At 40.7% G+C, this 20748-nt stretch overlaps 1 protein-coding gene across 1 annotated transcript in view; it reads right to left on the bottom strand.

The window, feature by feature from the left end:
* LOC137609164 (voltage-dependent T-type calcium channel subunit alpha-1I-like) overlaps positions 1-20748 on the bottom strand; it is a 109133-nt gene that overhangs the window by 8885 nt on the left and 79500 nt on the right. Inside the window, exons 27-33 of the mRNA XM_068335985.1 lie at positions 18490-18623; positions 18253-18323; positions 12808-12886; positions 11434-11555; positions 8859-9311; positions 5460-5609; positions 1134-1268 (exon numbers count right to left, since the gene is read on the bottom strand). Coding sequence (XP_068192086.1) covers positions 1134-1268; positions 5460-5609; positions 8859-9311; positions 11434-11555; positions 12808-12886; positions 18253-18323; positions 18490-18623 — 1144 coding nt within the window. The remainder of the gene's footprint in view (positions 1-1133; positions 1269-5459; positions 5610-8858; positions 9312-11433; positions 11556-12807; positions 12887-18252; positions 18324-18489; positions 18624-20748) is intronic.

Raw genomic sequence — 20748 nt, 5'->3', positions numbered from 1 at the left:
GTAGTAGGATTATTGGGCTATCCAGAACCACTGAACATTACCACATTATAGTGGAGGGTATCTGGAAGGACGGATGATAGGGGATGGCGATAGAGGGAGGTGCAGGAAATGTGTGCAATTACTGGAGGACTAACACTGAGAACGGACAGCCATGAAAGATGACATCAAAAGGAGGAGAGTGGGTGCAAGAGAGGGAAGCACCCTGGATAGCAACTGGGGAGAACAGCTTTATTCATGTGGACTTCTGTGGTGGATATAGACACTGTCTTCTTCAAAGACAAGATCGTTACCACTGACACACAGAGACGAAGAGATAAAATGGCCTTTGGAGCCCACGGTTTATGTCAGCAATTCACAAGAGACCCATATCGTAGCAGTCAAAAGGGATTTTATAACGGTCATCTGTTTTTTGTGCAACAAAATTAATACAAAAAAATCACCAGTCAGCCTCTGCTATTTTTTGTACTCAGCCTCTTAGGGAAGAAGGGCAAAGTGCTGCATATTGTGCATGTAAAACACAAAGCAGTGCACATATTTTGAATTAACAGCTGTGAATTGCAGATGCTAGAAGTGACAATTGTTGTATCTTTCACATTTAGTAAAGCCAATATAAGCTTACGCTGATCTGCTTTGGCTTAAAAGTCTGTTTATAGATGATGAGCAAGTGGACAATCCAGTTCACACTCCAATAAAACAGGCTCTCACTCCCTGTGTCCAACACACACGACACTCTTTCTCCTGCCAAGGAGATTGTTTCCATCTTTGCTTGTTGTTCTCTTTGTTTGTTAGCAGAATGTCTCAAAGGTTCTTTAAATGTTTTACAGACATTTTGGAAAGAGGTAAACCTTGGAATGGGTTTTCAGAGTTATGGACTCTCTATGTGTCCTTGTTATTATTTTCAATATAGTGCTGTTATGACTGGGCAGTGTTATCCAGTGCAACATGAAATTATGAGACATCATACATTGACATTCATTACCAGACACAATATTTCAGATCAATCATTTTTTGTAAGTCTCCGTGTTAAAAAAAATCATAGCATAGATCAGAGTAAATTTTGTGACATTATAAACTGAGGTGTAGTTTTGTACTTTCAAGGTTTTAAACAGAACCCTCCATTTGCTCACACCTACCTTGCCCTCTCGCATCACCAGCTGGTAGGCAGTATGTTCACCCATGCTGAGGTCATCTGGCAGAGCAGGGGATGATTTGTCTGACAGCTGCTCAGACTTCAGCGATGCTTGCTCAATCTCTGCCATTCTGATCTGCTGCAAACATTTTTTGAATATGTTATTCATGTCTCAAGATGGGAAATAACAGAGGACAGCAAAATCTGTCAGTCTGCCACAGGGCAGCTGTGGCTATGTACGTAGTTTACCACCACCAAGTATGAATGAGGTGTGAATGAATAATGGATCCAATGTAAGCGACTTTGAGTGTCCAGACAAGAAAGTGCTATATAAATCTAATCCATTATTATTATTATTATTATTATTATTATTATTATTATTATTATTATTATTATTATTATTATTATTATTATTATTAAAATGACAGAGGACAGAAATTCACATTTTGAGATAGAGCATGGTCAAATCTGCATAATACAGTATGTATAATGTATAGTATGATTCATTCTTGGGTGCATTCAGACCTTACTACATTTTCATTCACACACATTTTACATTTCTAAAGGAGAACAAACAACATTTTCTTTTTCTACACTGTAGTCCAGTCTCTCACAGGCCAATATGGGCTGCACAGAGAAAAACAAGACAGATGAAACCTCCAGGTTTTGATACGCTTCATCAGGTGGTGACAGGTCAAAGTGCAAAGTCCAAAATGATGCAGAACCTGTTTGTCAAGAAAGCAGGGTGAGAAATTTCAAGAAGTAATAACAGCAGGAGAAGTGATAATTTTGTCACCATCATATGTAAAACTATATCCCAAGCAACAGATTATTTGTTTTTTACTTGAATACAAGAGTTGAGACACCAAAATCTCATCACTCTCATCCTAATTTTTTTTAATTGAAATGACTGCTAGTGGTTTTAATCTCACCCCAACACAGCAATACTGAAAAGACACATTAACAAATACTGAATATTAGTGAATTAACAACAGTTACTCTCAACTGTTAAACCTCTTTCCCTAATTTGTCCTACAAATGGCTCCAGCTAAGTTTGTTTCAGCAGGACTGCAGCTGACTCAGGCCATTTAGACACTGGATTGGTTTTAAATTCTTGCTGGATGAGCCTCCTGTGAACTCAAGCTTCTCAGCCAACACTCTTCATTCCTCCCCTTGCAGCACTTGTTGTTCACCATTTCAAAATACACTGCAAGCTGTAAGCTCGAGTGGAATTTCACAGTTCTGGCGGCGCTATGATATGCTCAGGCAGTGTTTCTATATAGAGACAGAGTAATAAACAGCCAAAGAGAAGCATTTAATGCGGCACTTAGAGAGGGCCACGTTAAATCCAATGGAGTGAGGCCATTTAGCGACATATTAGCATGCGCCTGTAGGTGACAAAGACATGGATGTTCATAGAGAAAGATTCATGGATGATATTCAAGAGTAAATTACCATTGCCCAAGTCTCCAAGGACAGAGAGAGAGAGAGAGAGAGAGAGAGAGAGAGAGAGAGAGAGAGAGAGAGAGAGAGAGAGAGAGAGAGAGAGAGAGAGAGAGAGAGAGAGAGAGAGAGAGAGAGAGAGAGAGAGAGAGAGAGAGAGAGAGAGAGAGAGAGAGAGAGAGAGAGAGAGAGAGAGAGAGAGAGAGAGAGAGAGAGAGAGAGAGAGAGAGAGAGAGAGAGAGAGAGAGAGAGAGAGAGAGAGAGAGAGAGAGAGAGAGAGAGAGGAGAATAGGCAGAGACAAAACAATGAAACTCATGAATTTGAAAGACCACTTTGTAGTGTTTGTGTTTTATCCACACGTATCGCCCCTCACTATTGCTTCCATGTGAGAATACCACATCTGCTGACGTGCTCAGTCTCTCAGAGTCGGCTTGTAAATGGCTTCAAAAAGCTCTCTGCGACTCATTGGCTGGTGCAGTTATCCGCAGGTAATGGAAACCACAGCCTTCCTGGTCCCGTACTTTTCGCTGTGCCTCCACAGATGGTGAAAAAAGGGGCACATTGTGTACAGGAAGACTCGGTTCTACAGTGAGTAAAGATACATTAAATGCTTCACGAATAAGATGGAGGACTCAGGCAAGAACCGATTGAAAAATGTTCAGCGCAACCTAAAAAAAAACGGTGTGACAAGGCTTTGCTTCATTCGGTGCAGCTGCAAGGCAATGAGGGGAGAAGATCGTGTGACTGAGCAAGAAAATAAACTTGAGTGATGTCTCACAGCTACGTCACATGACCCATATCCTGACAGTGTAAGCATATGCAACATCATTAATGCTCAGGCGGACACCAGTGTTTTTGATGGACATTTTGACTGTTTTCCAACATGCACCAGATTTCGTCACATCATGCAGTATTGGAAGCATGTTGACAGGCGTAGATTAACATCAGTACTGATTGGTGATTTTTAGCAGTATGACTCTTGAGTTTAGTTATCCTGTGGTTTGACCAGTCTGTTCAGGTAGTGGTCAGATTTATGCTTTGAATATCATTGCAGAAACTCCTATGGCACTTTTCAAGATTTAGACCCCACTTTCATAAAAGCCATGTCAGGAAAATTTTTCGGAGATACTCATGTCTGTCACTGAACTGAACGGAATCCACATTGAACCCTTCTCTACAGATGTAAGTCTTAAAATGGGGGATCTCAGGTCCTTATTACCTGATGAATACTTTCACTGTCACACACACTGAGCTCCACTGTGCCTTCCTGTCTTTTTAAACAGAATAACACTTTGTTTAACTCTTGACAGAGAAAGACTTTGAAGATGGCATACACTCACTCCCTCTTTCACACACAAACAGAACCGTATATAAGTCTGATGGTTAAAGAGGAGGAAGTAGATAGAAACAGGACATATGAGAAAGAGAGCATAATTGATTGATGGGTTGACAGCATCTGCAGACAGGCAGAAAGCAGGGTTGACAAGTGGAGATGTGTAGAGTCTGGTTATTGCTTCAGCTGAGCTGACCTGCTGCACTTTACCACATACAACACAGAACAGTATGTATGTGAATGTGTGTTTTACACACAGCCGCATCACCACAAAATTCATCCAAATGCATGCACAAGTAAAGAAAAATGTTGACGTGTCCTTGCGTGCATGCATCCATATCACAAAGGATTGCTTGTGCACGTGCATGAAATGGGCCTCATTAATACACATTCCTGTACATATGGAAGGTCTTTTATCTTGTGTTCATATTGTGTTCAATTAAGGATTAAATTGTCGACGAAATGATTTATAAAGCATGAACTTAAACCCGTCTTCCCATTGAAAGTACTCTTTGTGATGAATGAAGCCCTGTGCCTGTCAATTAAATTTGTGGAAATGCATCTTCCAACACATGAACCAGTTTCAAACATGCAGTCTCACCCAAAATGTTGTGTGTGTGAGTGTTTGTGTGTGTGTGTGTGTGTGTGTGTGTGTGTGTGTGTGTGTGTGTGTGTGTGTGTGTGTGTGTGTGTGTGTGTGTGTGTGTGTGTGTGTGTGTGTGTGTGTGCGTGCAAGCATATGCAATATGCATGTGTATGCGCAGCTCACAGCCATTATTTGCAGATAAAATATGTTTCACAGTTGCAGTTTTGTAATATGTGTACACACACAGTATGCATGTTTAAGTCTTCTATTCCAAGCTTTACTCATTCGATTTATCAATTTACTTAAAAAATTTATGTAATAAGGAAGTCCCTTGCGATTCAATCTCTTGGCCAAGACGGCGCACTAGTTCAAGCTTGCACATCTGTTGGGGGTTTGTGTGAATTAATTTCCAACAGTTCCTAGGTTATTTTCATCCAAACACCTGGGCCATATTTACCAAGCATGTCAAAGCAGAAAATTGTTGTTACCTGGCCCAAACTTCAGGATATATTTGGTTTTACTGTCCAGCACAAAAATAAAAGCATCTTATTTGCTCAGATCATTCTTCTTATATTAGGGGAAATTATAGCTGAATAAAAACCATTCACGCACTGTGATAAACTTGCGGATAATGAGTTTTGACATTGAATTTGTTCATTGTTTTACCTATAAAGCTATAAATCTACTTCGTATTAAATTATAAAATGATTTTTTGTGGATATTTACACAAAGTGACAGCAAGTGTAACAGCAAACACTAGAATCAATCACACCTACATCCTCACGTCTCGTGAGTTTAGACATGCTTGAAAAATGTAGGTCTCCAGGTTGGTCCTGTAAAGCTTAGTTGAATAAACTCCCTATCAGTACTAAGACAATGTAATTCATCAAAGCAATCTAATGGTAATAATGGCGCCTCTGCACGTGTGTGTATGTATGTGTGTGTGGATGAGTGTTCTGGGAGGTACCTCTTGTGGGTGGCTCTTGCAATCCTTGCAGATTGGTGGAGGAGATGAGTAGTGGTGGAAGACGGAACCGGAAAGGTTGTCGATCATCAGCATCTCCCCCTCCAATGTGTCCTTGATCAGGAGGGACACGCTGTCTAGCCATTGGCTCTCCTGGAACACATACGCACACGGACACATACACACGGGACGCAGGCGGGCAGACAGGTTTTGCACGCAGGCGCAAACGTGCACATGTGGACATGCGAGGACAGAAAACACGCAGGGAAATGCATACACCATTGTAAGGGTTATAATAATGCCATTGTGCACACGCAGGTATGCTGTTACACTTTAAGCACTCATATACTGTACACACACACACACACACACACACACACACACACACACACACACACACACACACACACACACACACACACACACACACACACACACACACACAGTCACATCTGCATGCTCACTTACACGTTGTATGCAGATTTCAGTCTAGACAAGCTTTAAGTTCTAAATTTCCCTACAAAACTGAAACAAAAAATGAACTCTGTCAGAGATGATGTACAAATAACCTTGGACAAATGGTCCTGTCATCCACCATCGGCCTTCAGGGCTAAACGCTGTTGTCTTTTTAAAAAAAAAAACAAAAAAAAAAACAGACTGACTTCAAACCCTAATTAGCAAAGTAACACATAATTTTATTATCAAAGCCATGAGCACCACGAGTAGTGCAATTATATTTGATATATTGCCTCAATTAGGCCATTCAATACCTTGTTGAAACAATTTTAGATTCGCTTTGTGCTCTGGGTATTATTAGGTTTAAAGCAATTTAGGCTGAATCAGTCAGGGCCTTTTCTTCGACTTAAATGATCCCTCCTTGCTAGATTCTCATCCGCCAGATTGGTTTTCCAAAGACCAATTTGGCAGAAAAAGGGAAGGTACTGACAGAACAAACTACTTTAAAGAATAATTCCTGTGTTTCTTTGCAGGATACTCAATTTCACAATGGATTGGACACATTGTGCCAGTAGCACATTCACAACATAAAATAACTGGATTATAGCAGCAGATATTTTCCAAAAAGATGCTGCGAAATAAGGTCACTCCTCTTCAATCCCCACACAAATGCATCTCTGCAGTGCCGCTTAGAGGACTATACTTAGATCTCTTATGCAAAAACTAATTTCTGACTCATGCTGTTAAATTACAATCACTAATGTCATATTCTGAAATGATGGGGGTAAGAATTCCAGAAGAGATGTTATTGTACTTCAAGCCATAATAAGCACCTAAAAGATTCTGGTTTATGAAACAGCCACACTTGGCACAAAGGCTGACTGGCAGCGAGGCTGACTCCACCATAACCAGCTCTCTTTTTAAATGCATGGACAAAAATACTCTCTCTCTCCCTCTCTCTCAGACAGTCCCAAGATAGTGCATCCTGTGTAGGTTGAGAGCTCGATATAAAAATACTGTTTGATTGACTATGTGGCCTATGTGCTGGCTTCCATTAATAAGTGTATTAGGGGACAACAATAGGGCCTGTCTACAGGGAATAGAAGTTAAAAGAGAAAGTGAGAGAGTGAGAGAGAATAGACAGAGAGAGAGAGAGAGAGAGAGAGAGAGAGGTGAAATTAATTACTGCATCTATCTGACTGTCAACGGCTGAGCTATTATCTCGCCTCTCTTCTTCCTTTGCTTCCTCTCCCTCCATGTGTGTCAGCTTCCTGTAGCGTCCCCTCTTGTCCCTGTGCAATATATTAGTGCTGTTTCACCATAGAGCCAGAAATTAATTTCTCACTGAATATTATGGCACATTATCCTTTATTACTACGTCAAATCTTAATACTGTTCCATCAACACTCTTTGAGCACAAATATATAAAGTAATTTGACATCTTAAAAAACGTATTTCTGTTTATAAATATAGTGTACCATAGAAAATGTTTTGTTTTGCTGGAGAAACCAATGGACGTATTATGAAAATACCGAGGGATGCCTAGTTTTCAAGAACCACAACACTAGATGTCATAACACACACACACACACACACACACATACATAAACAGGCACACACACATGCACAAACACACACACACATATGCAAGCACACGCGCACAGACACACATACACACACACATACACACACACACACACACACACACACACATACACACGCGCACACATATACTCTCCAACCTGTACACAGAATAAATTGCATCGCTCTGCCATCTCTCACTGTGTACCTGAGAGACAGAATAAGAAGGGCGAGAGCGAGCATTTTCCTTGTACCTGTTTCGACCAACACTGAGCTAAAAATGTCTTCACTCTGCCAACTTTACCTCTACAAAACTGGGATTCTTTCCTGCAGCAATGAATTTTTCTTTTGTCTTCATATCCGCATTGATAACAGACTATCAGCGATTTAATGATGGAAGTCTCAGATCTCAGATCGCATGAGAGACAAGCTGCTCTTACATACAGATTAGATCAAAACAACGCAACCTGTGTGTGTACGTCTACACAGTCTTAGGTGTGCATTCAAAGGCTAATGAAGCTTATGTGAAAAACTTAATTGAGAGAATGATTAAAATTACCCTAGTATTTTTGCTGACATTGTGGGTTGCGACAAGAACGCACTCTCCAAAAGATAAAAATAAAACTATACGACCCGGCTTTTTCTCTCACCCGCCTGATATTAATTTGGCAGTTAAATTTAGTTTGAGAAAATGCAAAGAAGAAGCAGCTGCCATACTGTTCTTCCTGCTTTAGAATCCAACTTATTATTTTCTCTGTTTGAACCAAGGTACTGATACTATGTAAAGAAACACAAACTGTCAGGCAGCTAGAGAAAGAAAAAAGAATCTGTTAAATTTTTGCCCCAGATACTGATCCGAATTTTTTATTATCAAGCATCTGCAGAGAATGTGCCTAATTTGAAATTCACATTTTCCCTGCATCCATATTTTCCTACATAATAGAGCTATGAGGTGTATAAGTGTAGCCTTCATTTAAACTATTAAAGCAGGTGTTGGAGATATTAATATGTAATGCCGAGCCACTTTACGTTAAGAACAGATCAACAAATTCACCATAACTGGTGTTTATTCTTCTGCTGGACAGAAAATTTTAGGGAGGATTTTAATTGATGCCACTTCTTTTTATCCTCTCAGACAAAACAACAATGTCATTCAAGTGAAAAATGAAGCTAAAAAGGCAAAAAAAATATTTTCCTTCTGGCAAATTTGATAGAACTTGCTGACTAGTCACTCTCCAGTTCCACTGTTTTAAAGGATGCACCCACAGCTATACAAAGACTAGACAAACAACACAGGTCTTTTACACCATCAGGAATGTAAGAACACGCTCTCTCTCTCACACTCTCTGAAACACACACACTCACTTGTGCTGGTGAGTACAGGGTCTGGCTGGAGCCACAGGAGTTGTACGCCACCGGGTGCGCAGTTGCTGCTTGTCGCATCCTCCTCACCCCTTCTCCCCTCTCTCCTATGGCACTTCCTCTCTCCTTCCCCCCTGCCGTGCCTCTGGGAAGAGATCCAGTAGCAACCAGTCCTTTGTCCATCCTCGCACCCCCACAACTGGAGGCGCCCATGCAACAGAGGGTGCCCTGGGCCAACTCCAGCTCAATTTCTGCATCCATCTCCGCCTCCTCTTGGGCCTCCTTGTTGGAGTCGTCCAGGTGCTTCATCAGCACGGCCACCACCACATTGATGAGCACAAACTGGGCGGTGAGCACGAAGGAGACAAAGTACAACGGCGAGATAAACTGAAGGCTCGGGTTGCAGGCATAGTCCACATCAGTGCTGAGGTCTGGTGGGCATTCCCGCAATGTGTCCTACCACCATAGAAACAGACAAAGAGAGGATGAGGAGGAGAAAAAGTCCATAAACAAAGCAGACGAACTATCTTTAACATTTCTGAAATCTATCACAGCAGCAACCAGCTTTTAAAGTTCCAAGTAGTTTTTTTTAGCTTGATCGTATTTTACTCTAAGAAATGACGTAAATTATGAGAATTCACATCGCTCGAGTTAAAGTGGAATAATTAAGTGAGTAGAGATTAGGTAATAAAGGAATGAATCCAGCTCATGTTAACAAGGCTTTGTATTCATGACAACTTGTATAATCATCAAACATTTAATTGTTCTGCCGCTATGCAAAACAACAGGAGTTTGTTTTGCCTCTTCAACATTATTCTGGTGGTTTTCCACTCCGGTTCACACACACTCAGAGGAGTTCATTCAGAGCAGAACCAAAGTGACAAGTGTTTTCTGGAGGAAGAACACATATCTCACCCCTGCTGTGACCACACATAACAATTTTAGCCCTCTGAGCTGAAGCTGGTCTTTTCTATCTAATTTGCTATGACATTTAGACATTTACACACTGCGCTCCTTCACACAACATCTCCATTTGTGCCTTAGCTGTCTTTCTATCTTATTTCTTTGCATAGCTTTGATATTCTTCTAAATCACATCTGGCTTTTGCTTTGCATTGATGCCACTCTTTATTTCTCCCTCAGAGAGAGACGAAGTATAATACATGGTCACGTACTTTGACCCCATTTTCTCACCTTTCCTCTTGAAAGGCATCTCCTTTACTCCCCACTGCACTCCTACCTGCCTTCTACCTCCCCATTATTTTCTCATTTACATATTTACATATCACTTGCCTACTACTAGACCCAAGCAGGTCTCCATTTCTCCTGGCCCAGGTCACCATCTGACGGCTAAATTGACTTTTACTTTGACAGGCTGCAGCATCTGTAGCTCGCTGCTTTGCTGCACGGTTTGCTATCGGAAGCGCCGCCTGCAAGTGTTTGTTTAATGGTCCACCCCCGACATGCTCCAGCCTAATCTCTATTCCCTTTGTAGCCTAGGTGTGCAGAGGAGCACTCATAGCCGCTGGTGGTAGTAGGTGTGCGTTGAGCACAAATTAGTGTTTGTGTGTCTGTGCGTGTGTGTTCAATCACTCCCCTGCCCCTCAGTAAGGAAATCTCTGCCCCTGGTGCTGAGCAAGCACATTTCCTTTACATCAGTAAGCATCACTTGAGTGTAAGAGAGGAGGAGAAGAACAGAGGAGGAGTTTCTTTCCTGTTTTCTCAGTCTCTTTGTCTCTCTTGTTTCCGCTGAAAAACCTAACACTGAAATGTTGAGTTTATGTCCCATACCCTGTGTTTTGTAGGGTAAGACCCGTTCCCAGTTCTCCCAGTTAACTCTAACTTCCTTCCACCCTTCCTTTTTATGCGTGGGGTAGTGTGTCCTGTTTGTTTAAGGGATAGAGGAGTAGTGGTCATTTATCCCTTTAGATGGTTTTCCAAATAAAGTGTTTTCAGATGCAGAATCATAACAGAGTGGTAAAAGAAAAATCCTAGAATGCTTTGCAACCGGAGGCAGCATAAATGAAAGACGGCTTTCCTTCTGTAAAAAGAAGTACGGAAATATATCTTTACAAATAACCTTGCTAAAGTTAAAATATTGTAGGAAGATCTGATAATGTAAATGTAAATCAATACGTAACTGACCTTCTGTAAAGGGCATTTTACAAAAATCACTATTTAAATGTTTTTACCTACGCTATTTTCATGCAGTTTGGACAAGAAACATGTTACTTTTGCCTGTTCTCTTGTTCTGTCTTACAAACTTAGTGAAATATTTTTTAAGTTTCTAAATGTATGTGTAAATGCTTCTATAAAACTATAATGCTTTCAGGATTTCAAGAGACACCTGAGCAAAACAGGCCTAGGGTTGTGCGAGTGATTGGCTTGACTGTTTTATTTGTTCCACATATCAGGTCTGTGATAATTATCTTAAACAGAACATAATTTATCTGCTGATGACGTGACCGGTGGGGTCCCAGTTCCTTGATAAACAAATTCAATCGCTACTCCTTATTACTCTGTTTTGAGGAACAAGTCACAGAGTTGTATTCTATTATGTTCTGAAATCAACTTTGTACCTTCATTATGCCATTCCAGTTGTCGCCCGTAGAAACTTGAAATAATGTAAGAAAGGCCATGCCAAAGTTCTCGAAGGTAGCGTGACGACTCATACCCTCACATGGGTAATCTGCATTGCAAACTGAGGATGAGAGTGAGGTGGGCAGATGGAGGGAGGTATGGGATGACAGGTAAGAAAGAGGATACAGAGAAGGAATAAACGAAAGAGGAAAGGAGCAAGAATAATTTGTAAATCAGCACATCACAGGTCACTACTCCCTTAAACTACAGAAACGCACACTACTTATCACTCAACTGCTTGGATGACTGTCCAACAACTCCATGTAGCACACTGTTTTCAAATCAGAGAAAATGTGAAGAAACACTATTTGTCTTTGGACTTCTTTGCCAAGATAATCTCTGGAATGGCCTCAAGAAAGAGACTCCTCTAATCCCTCCCCCTGCTGAGCTCCAACACCACCACTGGCTGCAGCCGCAACAAATGAGGGAAATGTGACTGTTTGGAAGATATATCTTCTAGCTTCAATGTGGATATTTTAGGACAGCACTGGAGGGTGTGTGTGGCTTGATTCGCTAATGGACTGTCTGATTGCAGGAGTTTTAAGATTTTCATTCTTAAAACGTGAATGAAAGCCCTTTCAGTTGAACAATGCAACTAGAGGAAGAGTAAATGTACATTTCTGATATTTAATTGTTCATAATGAGCTCATTTACTCAACTTTATACTGAGTTTACATATTATTTAAGAAGAACAATGGAATTTCATTGAGCGCTTTAAACACAATAGAGTTGCTGTGCAGCTGAATTAAGTAAATTGTTAGCAGGAGCTTTTAACACTGTTAGCTGTCGGGTGATGCAGTTGCTGTCTAGGTGCTGATGCAGCAATGATGGTGAGAGCTGTCATTGGTTGTCCACATTTGACTCCACACTACTCATTGGCACAGAGTAGATACAATAAGATACAATAACATGCCTCTAAATGAGAGCATTTAAGGAAAATCCATAGACAACACTTTGGCCACTAGGGTATTCAATAATTTATAAATGTCATCATAAAATTTTAACAAAGGCTAATTTGATTGTAAACTTTTTGCCAAATCTGCACCATGCAGTTATGTGAAATCTGGTGTTTGTTTTTAATATACTTTGACGATCAAATCCCTTCTAAATCACCAAAGATTGATTCACAACAAAGATTAAATGTGACGGTTAAAGTTTTTTAAAAAATAGTGTTTTAATTATCCTAATATTGTTTTTTATGGCTCTTATTCTTTCTTTGGTTAAAAAAATATACAACCATCAAATATTCTTCTCATTATTAATACTGTAAGTTCACAGGTGGAGCCAAAAGCCCATGTGGCATTGAAACTTACCAAGTTCTCCAAAAAGCTCTACTCCTAAGGCGGCGTAGATGAAAAACAGCAGCATGAAGAGCAGGCCCAGGTTACCCACCTGCAACACAGACACACACACATGCAGCACATGTTACACACCACCACACCATATTTCAACACCTACAACACAGTACTACCTAAACATTACCATGGATAAGTAATCTAATTGGCCGGTGTTGCAGCTGATTAATACTTCAGGTCAGCCGAACCATGTTATCTGTCAGCTGTCTGTTAAAGACAGAACACCCAACATCCACATGCCATTTCATCCTTCACACTCCACAGTAATAGTGGAAATGGTCAGACCCTGCCACAGAACAAAAAAGGTCACAGAGCAAATTCCCCAGTGTGTTTCTATCTCATTGATTCCGCACCCTGCTTACTGCTCTACACCACACAGCTTTATCTGAGGCTTTTTGAGACAGAGGGTTTTAGATTTAGTCTGGACAAAATGTTCTGGAAACATTTTTAATAAGGATCTCTAATATGTCGTAACCATGGGGTTAATTGGTACCCATAAACTAGTTCACCAATCTTAATCAGTGGTGACACTACGCTTGCTTTACAAATACAAGGGAATCATTTCTATTCTTTGTTAGTTCTTGAGTTTCTTGTGTTGTATTTATAAATTTAAGGTGTGTGAACGTTTGATTGTCCTGAATGATACTTGATACTGTATATAGGACTACAAACAACCTCCTTCAGTCTCCTTTGAAAGACAAAATCAAGAAAAATAGGGATTTAATTATGTTTCAAAGAGAGTTTTAAATCATTTCAGCTTCTCCCTTTGTAGTATTTGGTTTACAATCAATACATCAACATTATGCTCATACCTATAAGCTTTCAACAGGTAACACTGACAACAAAGTTTCTTTAAAAAGATTATTGAAATAAATTATATGGAGAGCATTTTTTCTGTTTAAGGCTTTGGCAAGACTAAACTACAGTGATGCTTAGCTGCAACAGTGAGAATGGCCAATAATGATAATATAATGATAATAATTCCTGGTTTATAGGGAAAACTCTGAGCAAAGCAAATAGGAGCAAAGTCAAATGACTGTGACTGGAGTGATGTTACATTTAATTAAACTGTTATGAGATTTCAGAGCAATACCATTTGTAGCAGAAGGAAAGCTGTATTTATTGGAGCCACTGCTTGCATGTATGTTTGTTCAGCGGGGCTTAATGCTAACCTGTTACAAATGTCCCCATATGGGGAAAAAGGAGCACACATAAATGTACAGGCACGGTAAAAGAACATTCATTTTGAGCAGGACGGAACCAGATAGCAAGACACACAGCAGGGAATATATGTAAAGAGAATACATAAACATACCACAGTGAGGTCTGAATATCCACATACAGGACACGACAACGTCAACCACATAACTGTCTCACCTTGGTTTTGCAACATTTGTTTTCTATTTAATTTTTGATTTCGCCTTGAATGGTCCTGCTTTGCATCACCCCATTGTTGGCTCGACTGCTTGTAGAAAGCTCCTCCCAGACCTCGAAGAAGGCCAGTCTATTTCAGACTGATGGTCAAAGCACTTTTCTGTTTTATTGGTTGAAAAGGGAATAAGCTGACTTGGTTTTTCATCTCCATGCTGTCGACTCTGGAGAGAGTGCCCAGAATGGAGTACCATTCATCCAGGGCAGCCTAAGAATGTTTATTAAGCAAAGTCCAACACCCAGAGAGTCCAGCAAAGAAAATAAGCACCAGATCCACAATTCTAGATAAAACCTCCATGAATATATCAGCAAGGATGCCCTCTGGATGAACTGTTAGGATAATACCTCCGGCAGTGCAAGACAAAGGGAGATGATGATGAAGAAGAATCAGTCCTTCATAAGATGTATCATCAGCAACAATTTTACATCTGACTGGAAGACACTGGCCTGAAGGCTCTGATTGCGGCAGCACAAGAACAGACCGTAATGACCATCCAGGCAGGGGTCGACTACAGAAGACAGATGCCCCTGAGATAATTCAGAACATTGGAGCAAAGTTTAAGATGCACGGACTCAAGAGGAGCAAAGAAGTGACTGGAACGGGAAAATTTGTGCTGAGAATGCTTAACAAGTCTCCAAATTCCGTGGGGGAGGCGCAACAGAACCAAGTTCCTGTGGGTCTCACTATATAAACATGGTAGTGTTTGACAAGGAGCAGAAGGGGCAGCTGTGAAAGATGTGGCAATCCCAGCTGACATAAACATCAGCAAAAAGCAGCACGAGAGAAGGGGATGACGGCTCAAGTGGTCCCAGTGGTGATGGGATCACAAACTGTGGCTCCAGCATCCTACGTCTCTGTCCAGATAATAATAAAACATAGTCATTACTATTGCCATCGTTTTTCTTATCTTAACCTTGTTAGTGTGTGCATGCATGTATTAGTTTTATATATTTGTGGTATTGTCGTGAATGCGGACAAGGATGACAACTCCAGACTTCTTTGGCGACCTTTAATGAACACGTCCAGTCTTAACCATTAACAGTCCCGAACAGTCCGACAAACTCCCGCTCAACACTCACCTTTCACACTCACACGCCCCCTCCCAAGTCTCGCAAACATCTGCACACACAACAGAATGCAGGAGATATCACAGTATGCTCAAATCACAAATGGTGGACCAGCAAAAACATATAAAATATTATAATGAATTGGGTCTGGATTAAAAAAATAGACAATGGAATTGAATTGCAGTCTATCATACCAACACTGTCTTCAGTCTTTTTCATCTTTCACCCGTCGTTCACTTCACTTGCATCGTCACACAATTCTTCTGCGGAATGAGGAGCTCATCATTTTTAAATGAATATCAAAGATTTGAGATAAGTAGAAATTTCTACTCATACATTCTGCTGAAATAATATTTCCGGTTTGCACATATAAACTTGTAGAGGTAATCTGAGTGAAGTCCGCATTCTGTCAAACACACGCTTGCTCTTGCGCGCACACTCTCTCTCTCACAGGCACGCACGCACTCACGCACACATTTATAATATTATATATATAATATAATATAATAATGTATAATTATATTATATTATATTATATTATATTATATTATATTATATTATATTATATTATATTATATTATATTATATTATATTATATTATATTATAAAATAGAGAGGCCATTAAATCCTTCATTTGGAGTGCTGAAATAAATCTACATGTAACTCCTCTGGGGTATACTACGTGTCCCTACACTCAAAAATCTTTCTTATCATTCCAGTGGATGAATATTTTAGATTAAGTGTGTGATACGATGTGTGGTGTGTCATCACGAATTGACACGATGTATCAAACGTACAGAGTGATTCGTGTATGTTCAGCAAAAACACCCGATACATCATGTCGGGTGTTTTGTCTTGACCTCCGTCTCCGCTGAACCCCTGAGACCAACTCACCGAACCCTTAGGGTTCGATCGAACCCGGGTTAAGAAGCCTGGATTAGAAGGAATGTAATGGTACATTCTCTACGAATGTTTAATGAAAATCATCTTACCCCAACTTTAATTAATAATTTAGCTATACCATTGTTTTAGTTTGTTTTTGCACAAATGCTTGAATATTTTGTTATTTTTTATTCTAATTTAGTCTTCCTGCTTTTCAATTCCCTTCATTTTAAAGTAAAGATGGAAAACAAAAATGCCCGTCATAAATTATTTCAACTAATTACGATGAGGAACAGTATTTCTAATGAACAAAAAGAGAGCCATGTGGTGTCTGCAACTGCATAATGTCATTCTGGTGGTTTCTTAGAATTCCCAGAGAAGATATAAAACATCTGGCTTGACTCTAGTGCCAATATGATATAGGCTATTAGAGTTAATGAATGGCGTGTTATGGTCTTTTTGCATCAGTTGGGGAGGAGCAAGTAAAGAGGCTAGAATGACTTTGTCTTACTTTGTCTTTGTAAAGAGGAGCAATAAAAGTACATCGCTCTTTAAATGTCAATATGCTGCTAAGCCTTTTTAAAGTATTTATGGCGAGTATGGATCCCTCATTACGTCTCTATGTCTTCACATGGCCTCTGAAACATATATCTCATGCTTTACTATTGTAACATGTACTTGTCCCTGAGAGCCTTCTTAATGTATTTGCCTATTTCTTCATTAAGCGGTAGCATTAAGACTTTGTTGAAATGTCAATACGGTCTCTGTGTCCTGTGTTACGTAATGAAAAAATGTGTCAGCTTGCTGTTTCATTTCCACAGTGAAGTATTAGAGTTGCCTCAGGTTAATTCTTCACCAGGTGGAACACTTTCTCTCTCCTTCCATACCTCCACATTCACACGAGCCGATATAAAGTCCTAGAGAAATTGTTTAATTAGGCTTAGTTTTAATTACCTCCCGTGCTGCCCTTGGGATGGAGCAGGGAGCTCAGTGTTAATGAGAGGGATCAATAGAGAAAGAAAGACAAAGAATCTGTTCTCCCTCACCTTGGCTTGCCCTCCCTTCACCACACCACCTGTTTCTCTGTTTGTGCCTTCATTCTTGATGGTCAGTGGGTCAGACCATGTGCATGTGTGATTGTATGTTTGAATGTCCGTTAATGAGAGTGGACACCAGTATTTGCATCAACATGATCTGCCTTTCCTTCCTGTAGGGTCATTTTAACATGCTGGGATTTGCTTTCTCAATAATGTCAATAAAGAGCTTTATCATATGAACACAGCAGGGTAATTTAGCAGATTATGTATCCAGAAATAACAAGCAACATAGGTGAGTGTTGTAGAGGTGTCAGCACTAGCAGATTTCAAAGTTCAAACAAATTCTCTTTGAAATACATCACCAAAAAATACAACAAATAAAGATTTAGGTAAGGATAACTAAATAACTACCTTCGTAATTCATGAGATTAGGCCATAAAGCAAGGATACAGTACTTGTATTGAGAACACAACACAGAAATGCATTCTGAGCCCTAAACTGTGATGGCCAACAAACTGCCAGACTCCTTGGAGGGCCACATGAACTACAGTACAGACTGGTTTAAGAGGCTGCAACTGTTTACAGCACAGTGTGGTTGCTGTTGGAGTCTGGGTACTCTCCATGGTGCTGAACTGGAAAACAAGAGACAGCCACCCCCCCAGTGTGTGTGTATGTGTGTGTGTGTGTGTGTGTGTGTGTGTGTGTGTGTGTGTGTGTGTGTGTGTGTGTGTGTGTGTGTGTGTGTGTGTGTGTGTTTGCGTGTGTGTGTGTGTGTGTGTGTGTGTGTGTGTGTCAGTCTTCCAGTCTGTGCTTTGAATGAGTCATCTATTAGAGATGAGCACAGGCCAGCCGAGAGAGGTAACAGGGGGGTTTGCACCAACCTGGTTATTGACAGTAGTCAATGCAAGTAGTCTCTCTCTTTTGGAGCGTGAAGTGTGTGTGTGTTTGTGGGAGGGAGAGGTGGTGTGTGTGAGTGTGTGGGTACCTGAGGCAGGGCTTGGACTACTGTATCCAATAGGGCTCTCATTCCTGTGGCCATCTTCAGCAGCTTCAGCACTAAGAGAGAAGAGAGAGAAGGAAAGTATAAGGATGGGTACATGAGGGGAAATCCCTCAGGAACAACTACAGACTAAATGGCAAACATAAAAATCCTTTATCCCCATGCAAACATTAGTGCACACAAAAATTAAGCCTTTAGGAATGTGCTGCTATGCTGCAGTACCTCGTGCTATCCTCAGTACTCTCATGATCCGAATGATGGTGGGGTTGATGGGTAAGGCAGCGCTGATCTCGATCTCTTCCAGGATGATGCCCATGACTGACAGAAGTACTATGGCCAGGTCTAACTGGTTCCACCTGGTGAGAACACACACATCACGTCTATTGGTAGAAAACGATGACATCACAGTTGCAGTTCACTTGGTTACTTCAAGAGATACTGAATGTGGTTTATAATCAGTCCCCTTTCAACACAATATTTTCTTTTAAGATCCATGCCATTGATGCTCAGTAGTGATAAATGCATCATGTGTTGCAAGATGCTTGTCAGATCATTTATTTGAGACAGATGGGAAATGGGTGTGAATCATATTAATGTGGAATCAATTTGAAGTCACCACAGTCACTGACACCCCATCCAACCTGAAAGCTGTTTAGAATTGAATAAATGCACCACTATGCCATGCTTTCATTTATCCCTCTTCACCTCATGTGACTGCTTCAGGATATGTTGTAGTTGTTATGCATCTTCAGAAATCTCAGATGATAGTCAACAAACACACATCTTTTTCCAAATTATCAAGGTGACCTCACAAAGCCAGGCGCCCAGAGTGATGAAAAAATCTACACTGCCAATTATACATCAGTTTTCCTACCGGACTCTGCTTTAATATTTAAATGACAGCAGTGGATTAACCTTTGCCTGTGACGTGCTTATCTTAATGTACATGATGATGATGTTTCCCTCTGCTCTCATCACCTAACTGACTGGGTCTACAATATATATATATATATATATATATATATATATATATATTGTGGGGTGGTATCTGTGTGTCATCCTCAAGCTCGGGTCCTCTACCAGAGGGAGTCTGAGGGTTCTGCGCAGTATCTTAGCTGTTCCTAGGACTGCGCTCTTCCGGACTGAGGCTTCAGATGTTGTTCCAGGAATCTGCTGGAGCCACTCTTCCAGTTTGGGGGTCACTGCCCCAAGTGCTCCTACTACCACGGGGACCACATTAACCTTGACCTTCCACATCTGTTCCAGCTGTTCTTTCAACCCTTGATATTTCTCAATCTTTTCATGTTCCTTCTTCCTGATGTTGGCGTCAGCTGGAATCGCCACATCTATCACCACTGCTCTCTTCTGCTCTTTGTCCATCACCACTATGTCCGGTTTGTTAGCCAGCAGCTGTTTGTTGGTCTGGAAGCTGAAGTCCCACAGGATCTTAGCCTTGTCGTTCTCAACCACTTCGGTGCTATGTCCCATTGGGATTTGGGTACTTCTAGTCCATACTGGGTACAGATGTTCTTGTACACTATCACAGCTACTTGGTTGTGCCTTTCCATGTATGCTGAGCTGGCGAGCATCTTACACCCTGCTACCACATGCTGGACTGACTCTGGGGCTTCTTTACATAGCCTGCACCTTGGGTCAGATCTACTGTGGTAGATATTGGCCTCTATTGCCCTTGTACTTAGGGCCTGTTCTTGTGCTGCCATGATCAGTGCCTCTGTGCTGTCTGTCAGTCCAGCTTTATTCAGCCATTGGTAGGTCTTCTTGATATCAGCCACTTCCTCTATCTGACGGTGGTACATGCCATGTAGGGCATTTACCACCGTGATGATATATATATATATATATATATATATATATATATATATATATATATATATATATATATATATCTACACTATTAAAGGAGGTCTGTCATCCTCAGTCCTGCAAGACTGAGACCAGAAGGCCACGTAAAAAAAATAATGCTCCATACATAAGATAGATGTTTTCTTATGCCCCAGAGCTTTAATATACACATAACTAGTATATAAATACACACACACATAGAAGATGGCTTCATGTGAGGCAGTGGGTTTGTGTGCTACCTGCTACTCCATTGACCCAGTTCTAAAGCTGGTCTACGAGTCGCCTCAACCTATAAATCACACTATGCACAATGACTGCTCACGGCTGTGCCACTACATAAAGAGACAAAGTGCCAGCTGATAAGCACATGATAAATTCTCTCTATGTTCACCCATTTTTCATTTCATCACACATTTGTGCTCATCTTTTATGTCTTTGATCAGACCAGCTTCCCCCTGATGCATTATTGTTCTCTCTTCCTCTGCCACCTCTTGACTGTTTCTCCTCACCCTCACTATATTCTCTCTCTTCACCTACTAAAATAGGTCAACGGGATTCAAAGGCCATCAGTGTAGTGCATAGACCCCATTCTGTTTCTGCTGGTCCTTAGGAACCACA

This window comes from Antennarius striatus, chromosome 16 (assembly GCF_040054535.1).
Source record: "Antennarius striatus isolate MH-2024 chromosome 16, ASM4005453v1, whole genome shotgun sequence".
Classification (NCBI taxonomy): Eukaryota; Metazoa; Chordata; class Actinopteri; order Lophiiformes; family Antennariidae; genus Antennarius; species Antennarius striatus.
The sequence above is the reverse complement of the archived record's forward strand: the minus strand, read 5'-3'. Positions and strand labels throughout refer to the sequence as shown.